At 36.7% G+C, this 22,615-nt stretch overlaps 1 protein-coding gene across 2 annotated transcripts in view; it reads right to left on the bottom strand.

Annotated features, from left to right (window-relative positions):
- The window catches only part of AOPEP (aminopeptidase O (putative)), a 402,502-nt gene that overhangs the window by 332,228 nt on the left and 47,659 nt on the right, over nucleotides 1-22,615 (bottom strand). For both annotated transcript variants that reach the window (XM_054588087.1, XM_054588088.1), the window contains exon 3: nucleotides 7,194-7,360. In XM_054588087.1, the coding sequence (XP_054444062.1) occupies nucleotides 7,194-7,360 (167 nt within the window). The remainder of the gene's footprint in view (nucleotides 1-7,193; nucleotides 7,361-22,615) is intronic.

Genomic DNA, 22,615 nt, shown 5'->3' with positions numbered 1-22,615 from the left:
TAACAGAGACTTAGAAAGTGCTAGACATTATTTGAATCCTTATGAGAGATGTAACAGCAGAACACAGTCCGCAATCACCAGTGGCTTTCTGAAGAGGAAAGGGAAAAGTATTCACTCTATACTGCTACCCCTTGAAACACATGTATGTGTACTAGCCCAGAATAAAGTTTCCTCAGTTCCAGAAACAAGAAGCTTTCTTTACTTTGCGTTCTCTGTGGTGAAAACACTTCATCATGACCATTCCAAAATGTCTTTAATTTACCATTTCCTTACACATAATTTCTGGTTGCATGCTGTGGGAGCAGTCTAATTAGCATTGCTCATTTTGAACCATCAAGAGGGAAGAAAAATTGGCTTTCAGTTGCACACAGGAGGGTCTGGACCCTGAAATCTTGGCTTTTTACTGAAATTTCCCACACAAAATCAAGAAAGAAAATGTCAGAGAGCTGGTCTATTGGGTAGGCCAGAGAGTAACGTTTTGCCCAGGATGAAGTAATGTCTACAGTCTCTTACTTCTGAATAGAAAAATGAAATCAGATCCTATGCGAGGGCACATATAGTTTTTAACACCTTTCACTTGTTCATATGCGTTTTCTTGTACATTTGGAAAGAGCTTAAATTAGTCACTCTTGTTCATTACTTAAGGCTTCCCATGAAAAGTATAAGTGGAGTATTTTATTTTTCTAGTATGTAGAAATACGCTAAATTAGACTCTGCAAAAATATAACTAAACAAAAAAATTACCAAACGAGAAAATAAGAATGTACTACATCAACTTATTTCTTTTAAAATCTTTGTGCCTGGAGAAAAGGCATAAACTCTAATCAGCAGCATAGCTAAAGAAAGGACCCTGAACTCACTGCTGTCACTACCACTAATGGTTTTAAATGCTTCTTCCATGAACATATTACTTCTGTCTGATTACCCAGAACACATTTATTCAACAAATAAGTATTAAGCACCTATTATAGACAAAGCACTGGGTCTCTGTGCTTAATAGGTTAGCTACATTTTGGCAGGGAATACGGGCCAACAATAACACATAGGCTTACATTTCTGTCTGCCCAAATGACATTATGTTGAGGAAGTTATATAATAAAGGAGCCAAACAAGTCAATCTAAATCTATGGCTTTGATTTAGCTCTCTTGAAAAAAAGGACAGTGGCTTCTCAGCTAATAAAATTCTTATGATGGTCATCAGGCTACAGTCTAAACCATTAGCCTTCTTTTCTACAAACAGCCAAGGAGGAGTGCTTTCCCTCCTGTAGCTAGGACTCAGAGGTGCGCTTTCTGATTTCCATCCTCTCTCCATGGTCTGCTGTCATTTTTGTCCATGTTACCTGCCTCATTACATTATGCTGCTCCTAGGTGTTTTGCTTCTTTCAGGAAATCAGCTGATGCCTTGCAAATATGCTACTCAGATTGATGTGGTACTGTGACAGAAACTGAGTTGAGGGTCAGGTTTTACCACTCATATTTTCGTGGATAGCTCATCATTCTAAAGGGCATTGTGCAAAAGAGAGGAATGAACCCAATCTACAAATCTAGAAAACATGACTTAGGAAGGCAGTAGTATCATTTTGTATGCACATACCATTTTTCTTCTAAGGAGTACAGAGACATTATTCCTTGCTCAGAACAACCACTTTGGAACTGGCAGAGAGCTTTGTCGGTTAGTTCTCTTTCCTGGTTGTCCTCTGGTGAACCCAGCTGTGGCCACAGGAGGAACAGCAGCATTAGGCAGGGAGTTCTTGCTCCTTGTCAATCCTCCCTCAGTTTGAGTTGGTAAGTCTGCTCTGAGATAGCATACAATGTGTAAGTAGTATGAACATAAGAAAATCCCAATTAGCATGTACTTTATTTTAACTCTGTGATGAATTGGTAATTCTGAAAAAAGGTCCACAGGTATATTCCTGGAAGTACAAAAATTTTCCACAAAAGTTTTAGAGTCAATTCCTGTTTTAATTTTTATTATTATCTGCAAATAGATAGACAATGACAGAGAGACTTTGAAGGGGTCAGAAGACTTTTCTGTAAGGGGCCAGTTAGTAAATAATTTAGGCTTCGCAGGCCATACAGTCTTATTTCAGCTCTGCCATTGCAGCACCAAAGTAGCCAAGGACAAATGCCGTGTTCCAGTACAACATTATTTCCAAAAACAGGCAGTGGGCTGGATTTGACCAGTCGATTGTATTATCTAGATGTAAACAAGTACTGCCAAACAATCTGAGTTCGCATGTGCATTAGTACATACGACAACACAGAGACATGCAGCACTGCTTTAATTATTGAGAGACAATGAAAAAAGAACATAAGGATGATACTCTTTTTGAGCACAGGCTAAATGACATCACAGCATGCCATGTAAGTCAAAGCTTTCCAGCACATGGAAGAAAAGTGGTGAAGAACAAGATCATCACAACACTCCCCAAAGAACCTTCATGGAGCTGGGAGCAGCACATTCATATTGTGAGGGGAAATTACATTTCAACCAAATATTTATCTTTAGATTAAGTTTTTCATTTGAATTTTACTGATTTAATAGTTTGGTCTGTGCTTAATTTATAATTTTATTTTGGTTTTATAGGTGTATAAGAGTTATAACCGTACAGAGTTTATATCTACTCTTAACATTTATGGTTTTTAAAATATCATTCTAATACAAATAATTTCAGTCAACCATGGTGAACCATGAGATATATCTTTTTCCCTTCTAAAAAAGACAAATAATGCTCAGGTTTGAGAAACACAGCTAAATGCAAAGCCTTTACATCTGAACTGCAAGGTCAAACCATGAATTAGAAAGTCTGCAGGCATGGTGAGGTGGGGGTAGGGAGAGCCACATGGCATTGTGAAAGGTGCAAGTAAACCTCTACAGGCAGTGATGGAGGCTGGAGGTGTCCAGGTATCAGGGTCTGCTTGACATTGCAGCATTTCATGTACTTAATCAATGTCAGCATGTCAGGGAACCAAGGAGAAAGGGTAGGGAAAGAGCCTGTGTGAATCCAGCAGAACTTCATTAGAAAATTGCCAGCAAGACACCAAAGCCTGGATAAAGAAGATGTGTGCATCAGTAACCTCTCAACTGTTGAACAGAGAGTGGGTTCCAGGCAGGACACAGGTAGACAGTGAATGGAGCGAAGAGAAATTCATAGAATTCATAGACTTTATCCTCTCTGTTGGTACACACCAGCGAGGAAAGCCATGAGCGCTGTGGGGAAAAAATAAAGGTAAAATAAAACATCATTCTAAGGACTTAGAGGAAGAACAGCCTCAGAAATTAATTTACTATAGAAACCAAAACCAGTTTAAGAAACTAGCCTTCCCATTTTGATACAAGAACATATAACATCTATGAAAAAATAGTAAAAAGTATGAGAAGACAACAGACAGAAACACTGTAACAGCAAGTTCAAAAGATAACAAACAGATCAAAAATATAAGAAAGATTTTAAGGAAACTTAAATAACAATTTAAATCTATACTGCAATCAGTAAAGAACAAAATCTTTCTTGAAAATCAAAGGTATAGAGTATAAATAAAAAATGAAAGGGCAAGGCTGGGAGAATATATTTGTAATACATATTATCTGATAAAAGGCTTATACCTAGAATATACAAAGCAGACTTACAACCTAATAATAAAAAAACCAAAACCCCACATTAAATAAATGGGCAAACAATTTGAAGAGATGCTTTTCAAAGGAAGATATAAGAATGAACAATATGAAAAGTTGCTCACCATCATTAGTCATCAGAGAAATGCAAATTAAAACCACAACAAGATAGTGTTTTATACCCTGTTGGGCAGCTAAAATTAAAAGGACTGATAACACTGGTGTTTGCAAGGATGCATAGCAATAGGACTCTCATATATTGCCAATGGAATGATATAATCATTTTGGAAACAGCTTGGGAGGTACTTACAAGGTTAAACATAAACTTATATGATCCAACAATTCTACTCTTAGGTATTTACCCGAGAAATGAAAACCTATATATCCTAAAAAAGGCTTGTACAGGAATGTTCACAGCATTATTTATCATAATGACTAAAAACAATTCCAATGTCTGTCAACAGGTAAGAGGATAAATGAACTGTGGTTTATGCATATAATGGGCTACTATTTACCAATTAAAAAAAAATAAACTACTGACACCCACAACAATATGCATGTATCTCACAAACATTATGCTGAGCAAAAAGAGCCAGACACAAAAGAGCACACATGGAATGACTCCATTTATATGAATCTTTAGCAGCGGCAAAACTAATCTATAAATATGGAAATTGGACCAGTAGTTGACAGGAGTCAGGTTAGAAAGGAATGACTTAAGGAGAGATGTCAAAGGCACAAGGGGAGTCCTAGGGTAAAGGAAATGTTCTACACATCCACAGGGGTGCTGATTAATTAAATATGTGTATTTGTCAAACTTCATTGAACAAGATTTAAACTGTATGCATTTTATTACATGTAAATTATACTTTAATAAAATTGAATAAAAGCAGTCTTACCAACAACTAGCTTCTTTCTAGAAAAGTTGTGAATTACGTAAATTAAAAAAAATTCTATGAACCTCTAGGCAGGAAAATCAGACTTTCAAAGAATTTTTTAAAAGTTCATTTCAGATTTCTCCCTAGAAATGCTAAGGAAGGAATGATGATGAAAATGTTTATAGTTGTTTAAGAGAGAAAAGAAGTCCTAAGAGTTTTATACCTAGCCAAAGATTGTTCATAAGTGAATACAACAAAAAGCCAACATAAATATGGGAAGGTTCATAAAATATACCACACATCCATCCACCCCTCTAGAAAAAAAAGTATTGAAACCATTTCCCAGGTGACTGAGAGATGATTCATACTTAAAAGCTCAAGAATAGTCTAAATATTTATTGCAAATATGATTTGAAACTAGATGAAGATGTTACACAATAATTGTAATTCCTATAAGAGAAGATATAATAAAAAACAAAATATAGAGATAATATGAGTCCTGAACCCCAGACTGTATTAATTAAAACTAGGAACTGTGGGTGAGGGAGGAGGATAGAACTAAATGTCCATTAAAACCCTTATCTGACACAGAGTAAAGAGCTATGGGTTCACTAAATTGTAAAAGATCTATTTATGGGATATTCTGTAGTCATAAAAATAATGAGAAAGCTCTTTATATTTAGATGTTAAATTATATGTAAGACAAATTTATTCTAAAGGGTGAGGTACAATACAAGGAAATCAGAGACTTTGGTTATGCTGGGAGAAGGGTTACTAGGTAACTGGGAATTAGGAGTAAAAAGAAGACTTTATTGAAAATTTTTGTCCTTTTGTTCATTTGTAAATGAACCACATAAATGTGACCTACTTTTAAAACTAAATTTTAAAGATCTATTATTTGTTTTGTTTTTACTTTGCGAATCAACTAAATACTCCTTGAAGACTCTAGTATGTGTGTAAATCTAGTTTATGATAAAGGAGATACCACAAATTAGAAAAGACTCAGTGAATGATCTTGGAGTAATTGGTTTCCTATTTGAAAAAAAAAATGTAGTCCTCATTTCACAATTCTGACCAGAATAAACTACAAACAGATTAAAGATTCAATGAAAAATTTTTAATTAAATAAAACTATTAAAACAAAACAGATGAATCTCAGATCAAATAAGGAAAGACTTTCAAAGAATAATTTGACAGGTTTGACTAAATAAAAATGAAAATCTCCAATAGATAAGAAACATTATATTAAATGAAATCACATACTGAAAACTGGGGAAAATACTTTGTACAAATACAATGAGATTAATATCTTTATTTTTTTTAAAGGGTCATTCAAATTAAAAGACTAAACAAACTTTAGAAAACCTTACTAAAGCCTCAGTATAAAAATGGGCAAAGGAAATCAACAGGTAAGAATTGAAAATGGTTAAAAATATATAAGGACATATAAAATCTCATTGATAATTGAAATAATCCAAGTTCAAGATAGACCTTGGATAGACCTCAAGATTTCTTATCAAATGGGTGAAGTTCCTGGAAACAAGGACCCTCATAACTACTGATGGGTGTAAAAAAATGCATTATTGGTACAATGTTAAATTGGTACAACCTTTCTGGGAAACAACTTAGGATATATACCAACAGCCTTACACATACTGAAAATTTTGACTCAATAACTCTAGTTTTATACTAAATGTTTCCTCAGGAATTTAATGCAACTTTATTTATAGTAGGGAAAAAGTTGGAAACAATAAAATTGTCTAATACAAAAATGTTAAAATATGATATATTCATACAATAAAATATTATGCACACATTAAAATCATAGTTTTCAAAAATACTTAATGCCCTGGAAAACATTCTAGATATACCATAAGTGAAAAAACAACAACAGCAAAAAAGTTATACACTATGACTGCAATTATGGAATAATAATACATACAGATTTGAAATACTGGTGGGAAATGCAACAAAATGTTAGCAACCATTTTCTCTAAAATTATTTCATTTTTTTACTTTTAATTTTCTGTAAAATTTAAAGTTTTAGGAAGTATGTGAGAGGAGACACCATATTTTAAATGAAGACATATTACAATTACAAACATTTTACTTGGCATTGACATGCTTAGGCTCTCAACCGCAAGAGTTAATTATAGCAATAAGCAAGTAAGTCCTACACAAAACCCTGACAACACATTAGGACTTGCCTTCTATCTTTCTTATATACCTTTGGTTCAGAATCCCTTGGGCAAACAGTGTTTGGAACAGATGCTTTACCAAGAGCTCTAGTGGGCTGGCAAACAGGAGCACTATCACTCAGTGTGATAAATAACCTTGTACAGGCTCCATGACCAAACCACAGACAACTCAACTGTAACGGTGTTTCCATGACACATTTGCCTGCCCAGAAAGTCTTAACCAAGACCACCCACAAAAGGCCCACAAACCACCAGGTCAAAGCAACTGCTGAAATAATCTAGGAATTATTAAGTCTGGCATGAAGAGCCCCACATGCCATGCCCAGGCTCCCAAATGCCCTTCATCCTCCCCACCGTTTTCTATGGCAGGATGTTTTCAGTATGTTCATTCTAACCCAACTAATAAAGGAGCTCTTTAAAGTTGCAAAAAACACTGCATATTGGGTTCCTGGGTCCAGCATGTGTGCCATACATAAGAAGCACAGAACACATGTACAGTACCTTCCTGAAGCTGTGTTGGCTTGGCAGAATTTTCTCCACTCATTAAAACAACAAAAGACGCAGCTGCTCGGACTGTGGCCTGCCATGTTGACATGGCAACGGGTGGCTCCTGGCATGGAAAAAGGGCCCTGTTGTTTATGGGAGATCCCATAGTATAAACACATGGCCTGCAAAAGAAAGACAAGGAAACAAAGGAAGAGAATCTTTAAAATAAGTTGTCACTTTTCTCACCACCATGGTGGAGAAAGTTAAATTGAGCTTTCAAAGAGAAAACATTTGAGGCTTTGTAGCTGACTGGTTTCAAAGCTTCTTGAACTGAAACTGCCAAGGGCTGGTGAAGTGGTAATTTCTTCCAAATAAATTACTTAAATATGTAAAGAGAGTTTTTTAAAAGGGAAAATATTTTTTGGTTAAAGTTTTAAACTCTAGTCTGCTAAGTTAAAATTTATATTACCCTTGCCCGTCTCCTAAGGCCCTTATGCATTTAAAAGAAAAAAGCTTTGGAGATATTCTTGCAAAATTTGGAAAATATTCTGGAACAGGAAATATGTTTGGAGATCACTGAGATATTAATGTTGGGAAAAACAAGGTAGTGGTCTCAAACTCAGTGCTGGCAGACAGATACCCCAATCTGGAAACCACCATCTCAAATAGACCCCTTGTGGGAATCCTTGTGCGGAGGCCAAGAACAAGGGTTGGCACATAAACAGGACTACAGGTCACAACAACCAGGCTTGTGAAGGCCAAATGTCGTTGTTACTAAAGCAAGGGTAGGAAACTGACAGCATGACAGTAGCGCTCATTCTGTTACAATAAAAAAAATACGAACCCATGCATACCAACAACAATCTCTTCCATGACAGAGATGGAAAAGATCAATGAGATCAAAGGAATAAATACTTTTGACACCACAGTGTAGAAGGCACAAAACTGACATTAGGAAAGCGTCTTAGGAAAATGTTTCCACTTTTTGCTTTTCAAAAATTATAGCAAACAGCCATCAAAAATCTCCCAAAAAATAAAATTCCAGGACCAGATGGCTTCATTAGTGAATTCTACCAGACACTGAACAAAGATTTGGTACCCATCCTTCTCAAACTCTTCCAAAAAATATTGAAAAGGCAATACTTCCTAACACATTTTATAAGACCAACATAACCCTAATAACAAAACCTGGCAAGGATTAACACTAGAAAAGAAAACTACAGAACAGTATCTCTGATGAAAATAGATACAAAAATCCTAAACAAAATACTAGCAAATTGAATACAAGAATACATTTAAAAAATACACCACAATCAAGTGGGATTTGTTCCAAGGGCACAAGGATGGTTCGACATATGCAAATCACTCAATGTAATATACCACATTAACAAAACAAAGGACAAAGATTATACGATCTCATCAATAGATGTAGAAAAACATTTGATAAGATATAACATCTATTTACGATTAAAACACTCAATAAAATGGGTAAAGAAGGTAAGTAGCTCAACATAATAAAGACCAATATCATACTCAATGATGAAAAACTGAATGCTTTTCTTCTAAAATCAGGAACAAGACAAGGATGCCCACGCTCACCACTCTTACTTAATGTAGTTCTGGAAGTCCTAGTTAGGGGATTCAGGCACAAAAAAGAAATAAGAGCATCCAAATTGGGAAGAAAGAAGTAGAAGTGTGACTTTTTGAAGATGACATGATTCTGCGCATAGGAAATCCTTAAGACTCCACAAAAAACTATTAAAAACAATAAACAAATACAGTAAAGTTGTGGGACACCAGATCAATGTATAAAAATCCACTGCCTTCCTGAATACTAACAATGAAACTTCAGAAAAAAATGAAAAAATAATTACTTTTGCAATTAGAACTTAAAGAATAATATACCTAAGAATAAACTTGACAAGGGATATAAAGTACCTAAATGCTGAAAACTACAAAGCATCATTAAAAGAGGTTGAAAAAGATACAATGAAATGGAAAGATATTCCATGTTCATGGATTGGAAGAATTGACATAGTTAAAATGGCCATAATACCCAAAGCAATACACAGGTTTAATGCAATCCCCATCAAAATCCCAATGTAATTTTTTAAAGAAATAGAGCAAAAAAAAAAAATCAGATTTGTATGGAACCACAAAAGATTACAAATAGCCAAAGCAATCCTGAGAAAAAAGAATGAAGCCAAAGGTATCACATTTTCTGACTTCAAATCATACTACAGAGCTACAATAATCATTGGCAGAAAAAAGACACACAGACCAATGAAATAGAACTGAGAGCCCAGAAATAAAACCACAGACATATAGGTAAATAATTTTTGAGAAAGGAGACAAAAACACCCAACGAAGAAAAGAGAACCTCTTCAATAAATGGCACTGGGAGAATTGTAAAGCCACTTGTGAAAGAATGAAACTAGATTACCGTTTGTCCCCATGTACAAAAATCAATTAAAAATGGATCAAAAACCTAAATATAAAATCTGGAACAATAAAGTACATAGAAGAAAACATAAGTACTAAACTTATGGATTTTGGTCGTAGAGAACATTTTATGAATTTGATCCCAAAAGCAAGGAAAATAAAGATAAAAATAAATGAATGGGGCTATATCAAACTAAAAAGCTTCTGCACAGCAAAAGAAACCAACAACAAAATAAAAAGGCAACCAACCAAGTAGAAGAAAATATTTGCAAACAACAGCTCTGACAAGGATTAATATCCAAAACATATAAAGAACTCATACAAACAAACAGTCCAATTAAAAATGGGCAGAGGACCTCAACAGACACCTCTCCCAAGAAGATGTACAAATGGCCAACAGATAGACGAAAAGATGTTCAACTTCACTAGTTATTAGGGAAATTCAAATCAAAACAATGAGATAACACCTCACACCTATTTGAATAGCTATTATCAACAAGACAGGCAATAACAAGTGTTGGGGAGGCTGTGAAGAAAAAGGAACCCTCATTCACTGCTAGTGGGAATATAAACTGGTACAGCCTCTATGGAAAACAATGTGGCGGTTCCTCAAAAAATTACAAATAGAGTTACTACATGACCCAGCGATATCTCTTCTGGGTGTCTACCAAAAAAACTCAGAAACATTTATACCCAAAGATATATACACCTCTATATTCATTGCAGCATTACTCACAGTGGCCAAGACATGGAGACAACCAAACTATCTTTCCATAGAGGATTGGATAGAGAAGATGTGGTATATACATACACTGGAATATTACTCAGTCATAAGAAAAGAAAACATAGCCATTTGAGACAACATGGATGGATCCTGAGAATATTATGCTAAGTGAAACAAGTCAGTCAGAAAAAGTTGACCATATGATTTCACTCCTATGTGGGATATAAAACTGAAACATAGACACAGACAGACAACAGCATGGTGGTTACCGAAGGGAATGGGGTGAGGAGGTAGTAAAGGGTAAAGGGCGTCAAATGTATGAAGACAGAAGATGATTTGATTTTGGGTGGTAGGCACACAATGCAACGTACAAACCACGTATCACAGAAATGTACACCTGTAACCTATGTGACCTTATGAACCAGTGCCTCTCCAATAAATTTAATAATAAAGTTATAGCAAATATGATATAGCCTTAATCTGCTAGATTAACATCACTATGATTGAACATTCCCGGTGGACAAATATCAGCCATAAATTTTCCTTCCTCTGAAAATGGCAGTCTTTAAGATTAAGGCTTTCTTTCTCAATGAAGCTGAATGGACCCCACAATTTTTCTCAGCTCAAGAGCTCTAGGAAGCCACTTCTAATTTAAGTATCCTGTGGAGTTAAAATTATTTGTGATGCTTACAAGAAAATGGCAGGTACCTGACTACAGATCCCCTTAAGACTTCCTCTGCATCAGACAAAGTGGGAGATGTCCTATATGATAGTCTTAAGTCCTAGGGTGCTCAGGCCAAGTCTGAAAGTGTCTACGCTCTCAAAAAACAAGAGAAAGTTCAAAGAAACAATCTAACTTTACATTTAAAGGAACTTGAAAAAGAACAAAAAACAAAGCCCAAACTGAGTAGAAGGAAGGAAATAAAATAGATTAGAGCAGAAATAAAAGGAATAGAATCTAAAAAAGATGCAAAAGATCAATGAATCCAAGAGCTGGTTCTTTAAAAGATAAACAAGATTGACAAACCTTTAACCAGACTCATCAAGAAAAAAAGAGAAAGGACATAAATAAAGAAAATCTGAAATGAAAGAGGAGAAATAACAACTGACAGCAAAGAAGTACAAAAGATTATAAGAAAATATTATGAACAACTACATGCCAACAAACTGGACAACCTGGATGAAATGGATAAATTCCTAGAAACATACAATCTTCCAAAACTAAATCCAAATAGAGAGGTTACACTTAGTGAAATTGAAGCAGTAATCAAAAAACTCTCAACACACAAAATCCCTGGACCAGATGGCTTCACAGGTGAATTCTGCCAACCATTCTGAGAACTAACACCTCTCCTTAAACTATTTTATAAAATTCAATAGGAGGGAAGCCTCCCAAACTCATTTTACAAGGCCAGTATTATCCTGATTCCAAAACCAGATAAGATATTACCAAAAAAAGAAGGAAAGAAGAAAGGAAGGGAGGGAAGCAGAGAGGGAGTGGGTAAGGGAGGGGGAGGGGGGAAGAAAGAAAGGAAAGGAAGGAAGGAAGAAAGGAAGGAAGGAAGGAAGGAAGGAAATTATAGGCCAATATCCCTGATGAACATAGATGCTAAAATCCTCAAGAAAATATGAGCAAACCAAATACAGCAATGCATCAAAAAGATGATATACCATGATCAAGTGGGATTTATTCTGGGAATGCAACGTTTATACAACATTCGCAAATCAATAAATGTGATTCACCACATAAACAAAATGCGGGATAAAAACCACATGACCATATCAATAGCTGCAGAAAAAGCTTATGATAAAATCTGGTACCCATTTATGATCAAAACTCTCAGCAAAGTGGGAATAGAGGAAATATATCTAAACATAATAAAGGGCCTATGTGGCAAACCCACTAACAGCATCATACTCACCAGGCAAAAACTACAAGCATTCCCCTTAAGATCAGGAACAAGACAGGATAATCCGCTTTCACCTCCCTTATTCAACATAGCACTGGAAATCACAGCCACAGCAATCAGACATGAAAAAGAAATAAAGGCATCCAAATTGGAATGGAAGAAGTAAAACTGTCTTTACTTGCAGATGACATGATAGTGTACATCGAGAACCTGAAAGCTTCCACCAAGAAACTACTAGAATCAATAAACAAATTCAGCAAAGTACCAGGATACAAAATTAATATCCAGAAATCAGTTGCAGTTTTATATGTCAATAACAAACAACAGAAAGGGAAATTAAGAAAACAATCTCATTCACAATTGCTTCAGAAAGAATAAACTACCTAAGAATAAATCTAAGCGAGGATGTCAAAGACCTATACTAGGAAAATTATAAGACACTCAAGAAATTGAAAAAGATACAAATAAGTGGAAGCACATACCCTGTTCACAGATAACAAAAATTAACATCATTAAAGGTCCATACCACCTAAAGTAATCTATATATTCAACACAATTCCTATCAGGATTCCACTAACATATTTCTTTCATAGAACTAGAACAAATATTTCAAAAATTTATTTGGAACTACAAAAGGCCTTGCATAGCAACAGCAATCCTGAGAAAGGAGGACAAAGTTGGAGAAATCATGCTACTTAATATCAAACTATACTACAAAGCCACCACAATCAAAACAGCCTGGCACTGGCATGAAAACAGACAAATAGATCAACAGAAACAGAATAGAGCACTCAGAAATAAATTCACAGTTTTATAGTCAATTAATATTTGACAGAGGAAGCAAGCACATACAATGAGCTAAAGATAGCTTATTCAATAAATGGTGTTGGGAAAATTGGACAGATATGTGCAGAAAAAATGAAACTGGACCATTTTCTTACCCCACACACAAGAATAAATTCAAAATGGATCAAAGACTTAAATGTAAGACCCAAAACCATAAAAAAAATCCTAGAAGAAAACATAGGCAGCAAAATCTTGGACTTAGCTTGTAGCAATATTTGATCAGACATATCTCCCCAGGCAAGAGGAACACAAGAAAAAATAAACAAATGGGACTACATCAAACTACAAAGTTTTTGCAAGCAAAGGAAATCATCAACAAAATAAAAAGACAACCTACTGAATGGGAGAACGTATTCACCAATACATCTTCATAAGGGGTTAACATCCAAAATTTATAAAGAACTTACAAAGCTCAACAACAAACAAATAACCCAATTAAAAAGTGGGCAAAGGACCTGAATAGACAATTCTTCAAGGAGGACATACAGATGGCCAACAGACATCTGAAGAGATGTTCAACATCACTAATCATTGGAGAAATTCAAATTAAAACCACAATGAGATACCATCTCACGCCTGTCAGAATGGCTATCATCATAAATCAACAGACAACAAGTGCTGGTGAGGATGTGGAAAAGGGGAACCCTTTTGCACGGCTGGTGAGAATGCAGACTGGTGCAGCCACTGTGGAAAGCAGTATGGAAATATCTCCAAAAAAAATAAACATGGATCTGCCTTTTGACCCAGAGATCCCACTTCTGGGAGTATATCCAAAGGAACTCAAAACACTAATTTGTAAGAACATAAGCACCCTTATGTTCATCACAGTATTATTTACAATCACAAAGACATGGTAGCAGCCCGTGTCCACTAACAGATGAGTGGATAAAACAAGTGTAGAACATTTACACAATGGAAAACTACTCAGCCATAAAAAATAAGAAAATTTTACTCTTTGTGACAGTATGGATGGACCTGGAGAACATTACTGTAAGCGAAATAAGCCAGTCAGAGAAAGACAAGTACCCTATGATTTCACTCATACGTGGAATCTAATGAACAAACTGAACTAACAAGGAATATGTGGACAAACTCATATATGGATAGAAGGATGACAGCTATGGGAGGTGGTGAGGGATGGAGGGATTGAGCAAAAATAAAAATGGACTCATGGTCATGGACAACAGTGTGATGAGTGCTGGGAGAGGGGTGTATAAGGGGACTAATAAATGCTAAAAAAAAAAAAAAAGTATCTGTGCATCTGTGCTCTCTTGCTGTTGCACTCAGCACCTAATTTCCCTATGGTGATTCTCATGTTACAGGTATCCCCTTCTCTATACAGGGAAGAGATCTTCCCCAAAATATTGGCTTGCCAAGAGGTTTGCTCTCCGTCCCCCTATAAGGCTGGGTTGGAGGCCATGCTAGCATATCAATATGCATTCTACCTATGCCCTTAATTCTGCAGTCCCCAAGACTTCCTCCATCAGCTTCTATACCTTTTCCCAAAAGAAACAATTAGATTTGAGATAAAGTCATATCCAAGAAACACTACAGAGGATGATTCAGAAAGACTTAGTGATTTGCTGAAGGAGAGGGAGAAGGAAAGAAAGGTCTCTCTGAGGTAGCCAGCTTCTAAGTTGGTCTCCAGGGACCCCTGCCTCCTGATATTCACACCCTTGGGGAAGACCATTGCATGCTATACCAGGGTTAGTCGGTGTGACCAATACGAGATGACACATATCACTACTCAGATTAGATTATTTAAAAATTTGTGGCTTCCACTATAAGGTTTTCTTTCCTTCTTTCTTTCTCTTCATCACTTACTCTGGGAAAATACAGCTGCCATGTTGAGGACACAGTGGGAATCTATGGAGAGCACATGAGATAGAAGCCAAGACCTCCAGCCTACAATCAGTGAGAACCCAAGAGCTGTCAACAGCCATGTACGTGCATTTGGAAGATGATCTTCCAGCTCCAGTCAAGCCTTGAGATGTCTGCAGCTCCAGCAGAAGGCAACCTTGTGAAAGACCCGGAGCCAGAACTGCGCAGTTACGCTGTCCCTGGATTCCTCGGAAACCATGAAATAATAAGTATTTATTATTTTAAGCTATTAAGTTTTGAAGTAATTTGTTATCAAAAAGAGATAACAGAATTTTCTCATGTTTATGGATCAAGTGATAAAATGAATCATGAAGTTATTAAACAAGAAAGAAAACTCAGTACCACAAGCAAGGGTCAGGGAGAAGAGCTCCTACCTATTAAATTTGCTTATACAAGGCTTTATACACCATATGGTAGATGAAATTTTTTACTTTAAATTAATTTTAATTTTTTAGTGTTGTTCAATTACAGTTGTCCCCAGTTTTCCCCATCACTCTCCTCGACCTACCCAACCCCTACCCCAATCCTCCCCACTATGCACTTTGTCCATGGGTCCTTTATACATGTACCTTGAGTTGACCCTTCCCCTTCATCCCTGTTATTCCCCTCCCATCTCCCCTCAGGACACTGACAGATTGTTCTTTATTTCCATGGCTCTGGTTCTATTTTGCTCACTTGTTTGTTTTGTTGATTAGGTTCCACTTATAGGTGAGATCATATGGTATTTGTGCTTCACCACCTGGCTTATTTCACTTAGCATAATGCTTTTCAGTTCCATCCATGCTGTCTCAAGGGGTAGGAGTTCCTTCTTTCTTTCTTTCTGCTGCATAGTACTCCACTGTGTAAATGTACCACTGATTTTTGATCCACTCCTTTACTGATGGACACTTAGGAGGTTTCCAGAATTTGGCTATTGTAAATAACACTGCCATGAATATTGGGGTGCATAGGTTCTCTTGATTGGGTGTTTCAGGATATTTAGGGTATAATCCCAATAGTGAAATTACCAGGTCAAAAAGCAGTTCCATTTTGTTTTTTTGAGGGAATTCCATACTGTATTCCCCCTTTGTCAAATACCAACTGACCATACACACAGGGGATTATTTCTGGGCTCTCTAATCTATTCCATTGGTCTATGTGTTCTGATGCCAGTTACAAACTGTTTTGATTACAGTGGCCTTGTAATATAGTTTGATGTCAGGTATTGTGATCCCTCCTACTTTGTTCTTCTATCTCAAAATTGCTGAGGCTCTTCAAAGTCATTTATGGTTCCATGCAAATTTTTGACATATTTGTTCTATGTCTGTGAAATACATCATTGGTATTTTAATAGAGATTGCATTGAATCTATAAATTGCTTTGGGTAGTATGGACATTTTGATGATGTTAATTCTTCCAGTCTATGAACACGGTATATGCTTCCATTTATTTGTCTCTTCCTTAATTTCTTTCTTCAATGTTCTGTAGTTTCCTGAGTACAGGTCTTTTTCCTCCGTGGTTAAGTACATTCCTAGGTATTTCATTTTTCTTGTTGCTCTAGCAAATGGGATTTTTTTCCCGATTTCTATTTCTTACGATTTAATTGTTGGCATACAAAATAATGCCTTCGATTCTTGAATATTGACTTTGTATCCTGCTCTTTTGCCAAATTCACTTATTAGGTCAAGTACTCTTTTAATGGAGTCTATAGGATTTTCTATGTACACTATCATGCCATCTGCAAAGAGTAACAGTTTTACTTCCTCCTTTCCAATTTGGATGCCTTTTCTTTTTCTTGTCTGATCACTGTGGCTAGAACTTCAAATATTATGTTGAATAGAAGTGGTGAAAGTGGACACCCTTTTCTTGTTCCTGATCTGAGTGGGAAAGCTTTGTTTTTGCCTGTTGAGTACGTTGTTGGCTGCAGGTTTCTCGTACATGACCTTTATCATGTTGAGGTATGCTCCCTCTAATCCCACTTTGCTGAATTTTTATCATAAATGGGTGCTATCCCTTATCAAAAGCTTTTTCTGTATCTATTGATATGATCATGGGATATTTGTCTTCCTTTTGTTTATGTTATGTATTACATTTATTGATTTGCGAATATTGTACCATCCTTGCAACCCTGGGGTGAATCCCAGTTGATCACAGTGGATGATCTTTTTAATGTATTGCTGGATGCAGCAATTTGGATGCAGTTTGCCAATATTTTGTTGAGGATTTTAGAGTCTATGTTCATTCGGCAATATTGGCCTGCAGTTTTCTTTGTTGCATGTTTATCTGGTTTTTGGAAGAGGATGATGCTGACCTCATAAAAAGAGTTTGGGAGTCTTCCCTCTTCTTGGATTTTTTTGGAATAGTTTGAGGAGGATAGGGGTTAGCTCTTCCTTAGATGTTTTGCAAAATTCTGTGAAACCTCCTGGTCCAGGGCTTTTGTATGCCAGGAGGTTTTTGATTATTGCTTCAATTTCATGAGAACAGACTGTTGTCAGTCTGTTCAGGCTTTCTGCTTCCTCCTGATTCAGTTTGGGAAGATGATATGTTCTAGAAATTTGTCCATTTCACCCAGGTTTTCAAATTTCTTGCTATATAATTACTTGTGGTAATTCCTTACACTCCTTTGCATTTCTGTGGTATCAGTTGTATTTTCTATTCTTTTGTTTCTGATTTATTTTGGTCCTCTTTTTTTCTTGATGAATCTGGTTAAAGGTTTGTGTATTTTGCTTATCTTTTCAAAGAACCATCTCTTGGATTTATCAATCCTTTGAATTGTTCATCTCTGTCATTCAATTCTGCTGGGAACTTGATTATTTACTTCCTTATATTTTCCCTGGGCTTTGTGTGTTGTTGTTTTTCCAGTTCTTGAAGATGTAGGGTTAGGTTGTTTATGTGAAATGTTTCTATTTTTTTAGGTAGTCTTGTATTGCTATGAACTTCCCTCTCAGGACTGCCTTCACTGTATTCCCATAGGTTTTGAACTGTTGTGTGTTCATTTTCATTTGTTTCTAGAAACTTTTGATTTCTCCTTTGCTCTCATTATTAACCCATACATTTTTTAATAACATGCTATTCAATCTCCATGACTTTCAATGTTTTTGAGTTTTTCCCTCGAGGTTGGTTTCTAGTGTCAAGCCTTTGTAGTCTGAGAACACTATGATTTCAATTTTCTTAAATTTGTTGAGGCTTGTTTTGTGTCCCATCATGTTGTCTATTTTTTGAAAATGTTCCACGTGCACTTGAAAAGAATATGTATTTTGCTTCTTTGGGATAAAAGGTTCTATATATATTAGTTAAGTACATTTGATCTAGTGTGTCATTCAATGTCACAATATCCTTGTTATTATTTTGTTTGGAATGTCCTTCCATTGACAACAGTGGGGTGTTAAAATCCCCTAGTATAAATGTGTTGCTGTCCATATCTTTTCTTGAGGTTCTCCAATTTCTTGGGTTCTATATTCGGATTCTCCTATGTTGAGTGCATATGTTTACAATATTTATGGCTTCTTGATGGATTCTTCCTTGGGTATTATGAAGTCTCCTCTGTGTTTTTTATGGCCTTTGTTTTGAATTCTGTTTTGTCTGATATAAGTATTGCTACCCCAGCTTGTTTTTCCTGTCCATTTGCTTGGAATAATTTTTTTCCCAACCCTTCACTTTGTGTCTATGTAGGTCTTTTGTTCTGAGATGGGTCTTTTATAGGCAACAAATGTCCAGGTTTTCTTATCCATTCAGCTACCCTATGTCTTTTGATTGGAGTATTTAATCCATTTACATTTAAGGTTATTACTGATAGGTACTTATTCATTGCGATATTTCCCCTTTGTACCTGTGTTCTCTCTCTCTCTCTCTCTCTCTCTCTTCCTTCATCTTCCTAAAGCAGTCCCTTTAGGATGTATTGCAATGCTGGTTTGGTGGAGGTGTATTCTTTTAGCCTTCCTTTGTCTAGGAAACTCATTTCACCTTCCATTTTAATTGAGAGCCTTGATGGGCAGAGTAGTCTTAGTTGCAGGACTTTGCTTTTCATTACTTGGAATATTTCACGCCATTCCCTGTGGCTTGCAGTGTTTCTGTTGAGAAGTCAGCTGCTAGCCATACCGGGGCTCCCTTTTATGTTACTACCTGTTTCTCCCTTGTTGCCTTTAGGATTCTCTGTTTGTCTTTGATATTTGTCATTTTAATGATGATGTGTCTTGGAGTGGGCCTCATTGGGTTCCTCTTGAATGGGACCCTCTGTGCTTCCTGTTCTTGCATGACTTTTTCTATCATCAAATTCAGGGTATTCTCCATCATTATTTCTTGAAAAAGGTTTTCAATCCCTTTTTCTTCTCCTTCTGATATCTCTATTACATGGATATTATTGCATTTCATGTTGTCCTGCAGTTCCCGTAACCCCTCTTTATTCTTTTTGAGTCTTTTTTTCCTTTTCTTGCCCTTTCTGGGAATTTTTTCTAACTTGTCCTCCAGCCCACTGATTCGATCCTCTGCTTCATCTAGCTTACTTTTGATTCCTTCTACTGTGTTCATAATTCAGAAATTGTACCTTAATTTTTTCTGGCTCTTGTTGACAGTCTTATATCGTTTTTCATGCTGGTCTAGTTTGCAATAACTTTCTTGTTTTTTGTAATTCTCACTGAGTTCATTGAGCTTCATTATAACCATTGTTTTGAACTCAGTGTCTGAGAGTTTACTTGCCTCTATTTCATTTAGCACTCTTTCTGTGGATTCCTCCTTTCTTTTCAATTGGGGGTTGTTTCTTTGCCTTCCCATTTTTGGGGAGACTCTTCTTGTTTGCTTCTGATTCTTAAATTGATGTTTTGACTCCCTATGTTTTTGGTGTGAATTTCTATGGTAGGAGACCTATGAGATCCAGTGGTGCAGTCTCCTCGATCTCCTGAACTTGATGTTCTTGTGATGCCCTTTTTGCCATTTATGTTGGCTCTCTGGATATAATTGAATTTCAATTGTTGTTGGGTCATTCTTTGGTGGGTCCTTCCCTCCAACTGGTTTACTAAGGGGCACTCCACCCTCCACGTCTTGTATGCTGTTGTGCAGGTGCTGCCAGAACAAAACCCTGGAAAGAAACCCACACCTGCAAAAATAACTCTGATCTGCAATCCCACTATCAACAGCAGATGGACCACTATTAATAAGGGTGTGAAGAGATTAAGACTATTATAAGATAGGAGAATGAATATGAGAGAAAGAAAAATGATTCTGAGAGGGTAGAGGGAGGAACACTAACAAGAGTAGGGAATCGGAGCCATGAAAAGAGAGAAAGTAAAATTTACATCATAAATGAAAAAGGGAATGAAGAAGGCAAAATGGAGTAAAAGAATGGAAGTGTACAGTGTTAGGTTTAAAAAGAAATTAATAAGAGAAAGAAAAAGGAAAAATATATACATAAATAATAATAAAGGAACAAAATTGGAGAGAAAGATCCACCACAGCACTATCAACAACAAATGAGCTAAAATTAATATAGGTAGGTTGGGAATAAGAGGGAAAAAAGAAGGAAAGAAAAGCTTAAGAGATGCCTAGAGGAAAGGGAAGTGATTTTTGAGATGATAGAGGGAGAGGGAATACTAAAAGTGAGGAATGGAAACCAGCCTACAATGGGGAAAAACTAAAATTTGAGACAAAAAGAAAAAGAAACAAAGGGGGGGGGGAAAGGCAGGATGAAACAGGAAAAAACAGAGAAAAAACAGGCTAAGACAAGGCAAAATTAAAATTTGAGACAAACAAAAGAGTAGGAGAGAGGAATGGTAAAATTTGAAATTTGAATTACAAAATTATCTAGTGAAGATCTAAAGATAAAATTGTATAAATACAAAACTACCCTATCCACAATGAACAAGCAGATTGTTTAAGGGGGAGAGAGAATAAGAGTATTTTAAGAGCAGGAAAAAAGAATGTGAGATGACCATTGACAAGAAAATTGGTTTTGAGAGGCTGGACAGAGGACAAATAGGGTGGGAGCAAGTTGTAGCAAGAGAGAAAAATTTAAAATGAAAATAGTAAGAAGGAAGAAGAAGGTAAAATGAGGTAAAAGAAGGGAGGGGAAAATATGTGAATTGAAATAAACTATAGTATAAAATCTAGTGACTTACTATGCACAAACTTGAAGGACAAGAAATGAATGTTAAAAGCTATGCAGGAAAGAAAATATCACAAATCATGGAGAAGGCCACATTGGATTTTTTCTCAGTAGCATCTAGTATTTACCATTGCTTTTTCTTTCTGGATCCGCCTCTGGTGATGTCAGATGGTGACCCCATCTGACTTTAGGCAGCCTGTACGAGACTACCAGGGATCTACTGTCTGTGGCTGACTCCCACCATTGTTAGTCTAGTTGCTCCGCACTCAGCAGTCAAGCTTAAGCACTACAGGGTGGAGCCGAATCCCTCCTGGGGTTGGGGCTATTGTTTCCCCTCAGGCTGCTGCCACTCTGAGGCAAGTTGTCTGCCTGATCAAGATGGTTGCTGTAGTATGGGGGATGACTTGGCATGAGGATCCTGGCAGCTGCTCTCAGTTTTCTCCCCAAAGCCTCCATCCCCAGTCTCTCCTCAAGTGTCTCTAGTCCACTCTGCAACTCATCCCCTTTGCTGGAGCCCAGGGTAAGTGGCTGAAAATGAAAACTTATGTGTTGTCCCTTTAAACGGCTTTCACCTCTCCAGCCATCCATCCACCTCTGGCAGAGAGCAACCCTGCCACTTTTCACAAATGGATGTTATCTGTGTACTTTTCAGGCTCTGGTGCTCTAGGATTGGGATCCCAGCGTAGAGTTTGGACACCACTCTTCTCAGGGGGATCCAGCCAGCCACTTAAAAAAAATTTGAGGGTTAAAATTCTTCAGCGGCTTTTCTCAGGTCTCAGGCACAGAGCCAAAAATTACCAAACTTTGTAAACACTATCATCACAATAGGAAATTCCCAAACAGTCAGTTACTCGCACACCTAGACACCTTATATCAGTGACCCTTTAAATGAATCAAAGGAAAATGGGCTTTGAATTAAGCTATTGAAAATAGAAAAAAAAAAGGAGTTAAGTAACTATATTTTAACAGGGATGAATGTTTTATCCTCTGGATAAAGCTCTAGTGGGGCATCTGACAGCAAGTGAAGAATGGGTGAACATGGGGTCTTCATGGAGCCATGAAAATCATACTCTACATGGAGACTCGAATAAAGATGGCTCTCATCACGCACACATTCAAATGAGAACTACATTGAGGGCTGATTTCCTGCCCTTCAGGCTCCAGGAGGGGGAGAAAAATCTATGTACCTTTATAAACATGCTCTACAGTTACCTGGATATGTAATCACTGAAATAAATGCAGCTGTGTTTATTCAATGTGCACAGCTTTGCACTTCAGCCATGTTGCTAAAACGTGCCAGTCAGAAATTCTCTGATGCTTATAACTTCATTATTTCCACACTGAATAATCCCCTTCCAGCACACAAAGGAAAACTCCCACACCACGGCTCATTTCAGATGCTGCATGAGAGATTCCTTGAGGAACCTAGTTAACTGCACAGGAATTGTCAGAGTGAGAGGGAGGACACTGAAAATTAAAAAGAAAAGAGGGTAATACAGGGGTTGAGAGGTAGGCCCATGACTTGCTGCCCTTAAAGAACAAAAGTGAGGAAGAACCT

The sequence above is a fragment of the Pteronotus mesoamericanus genome, unplaced genomic scaffold (genome assembly GCF_021234165.1).
Source record: "Pteronotus mesoamericanus isolate MK-2021 breed Mesoamerican mustached bat unplaced genomic scaffold, CSHL_Meso_final scaffold_125, whole genome shotgun sequence".
Classification (NCBI taxonomy): domain Eukaryota; kingdom Metazoa; phylum Chordata; class Mammalia; order Chiroptera; family Mormoopidae; genus Pteronotus; species Pteronotus mesoamericanus.
The sequence above is the reverse complement of the archived record's forward strand: the minus strand, read 5'-3'. Positions and strand labels throughout refer to the sequence as shown.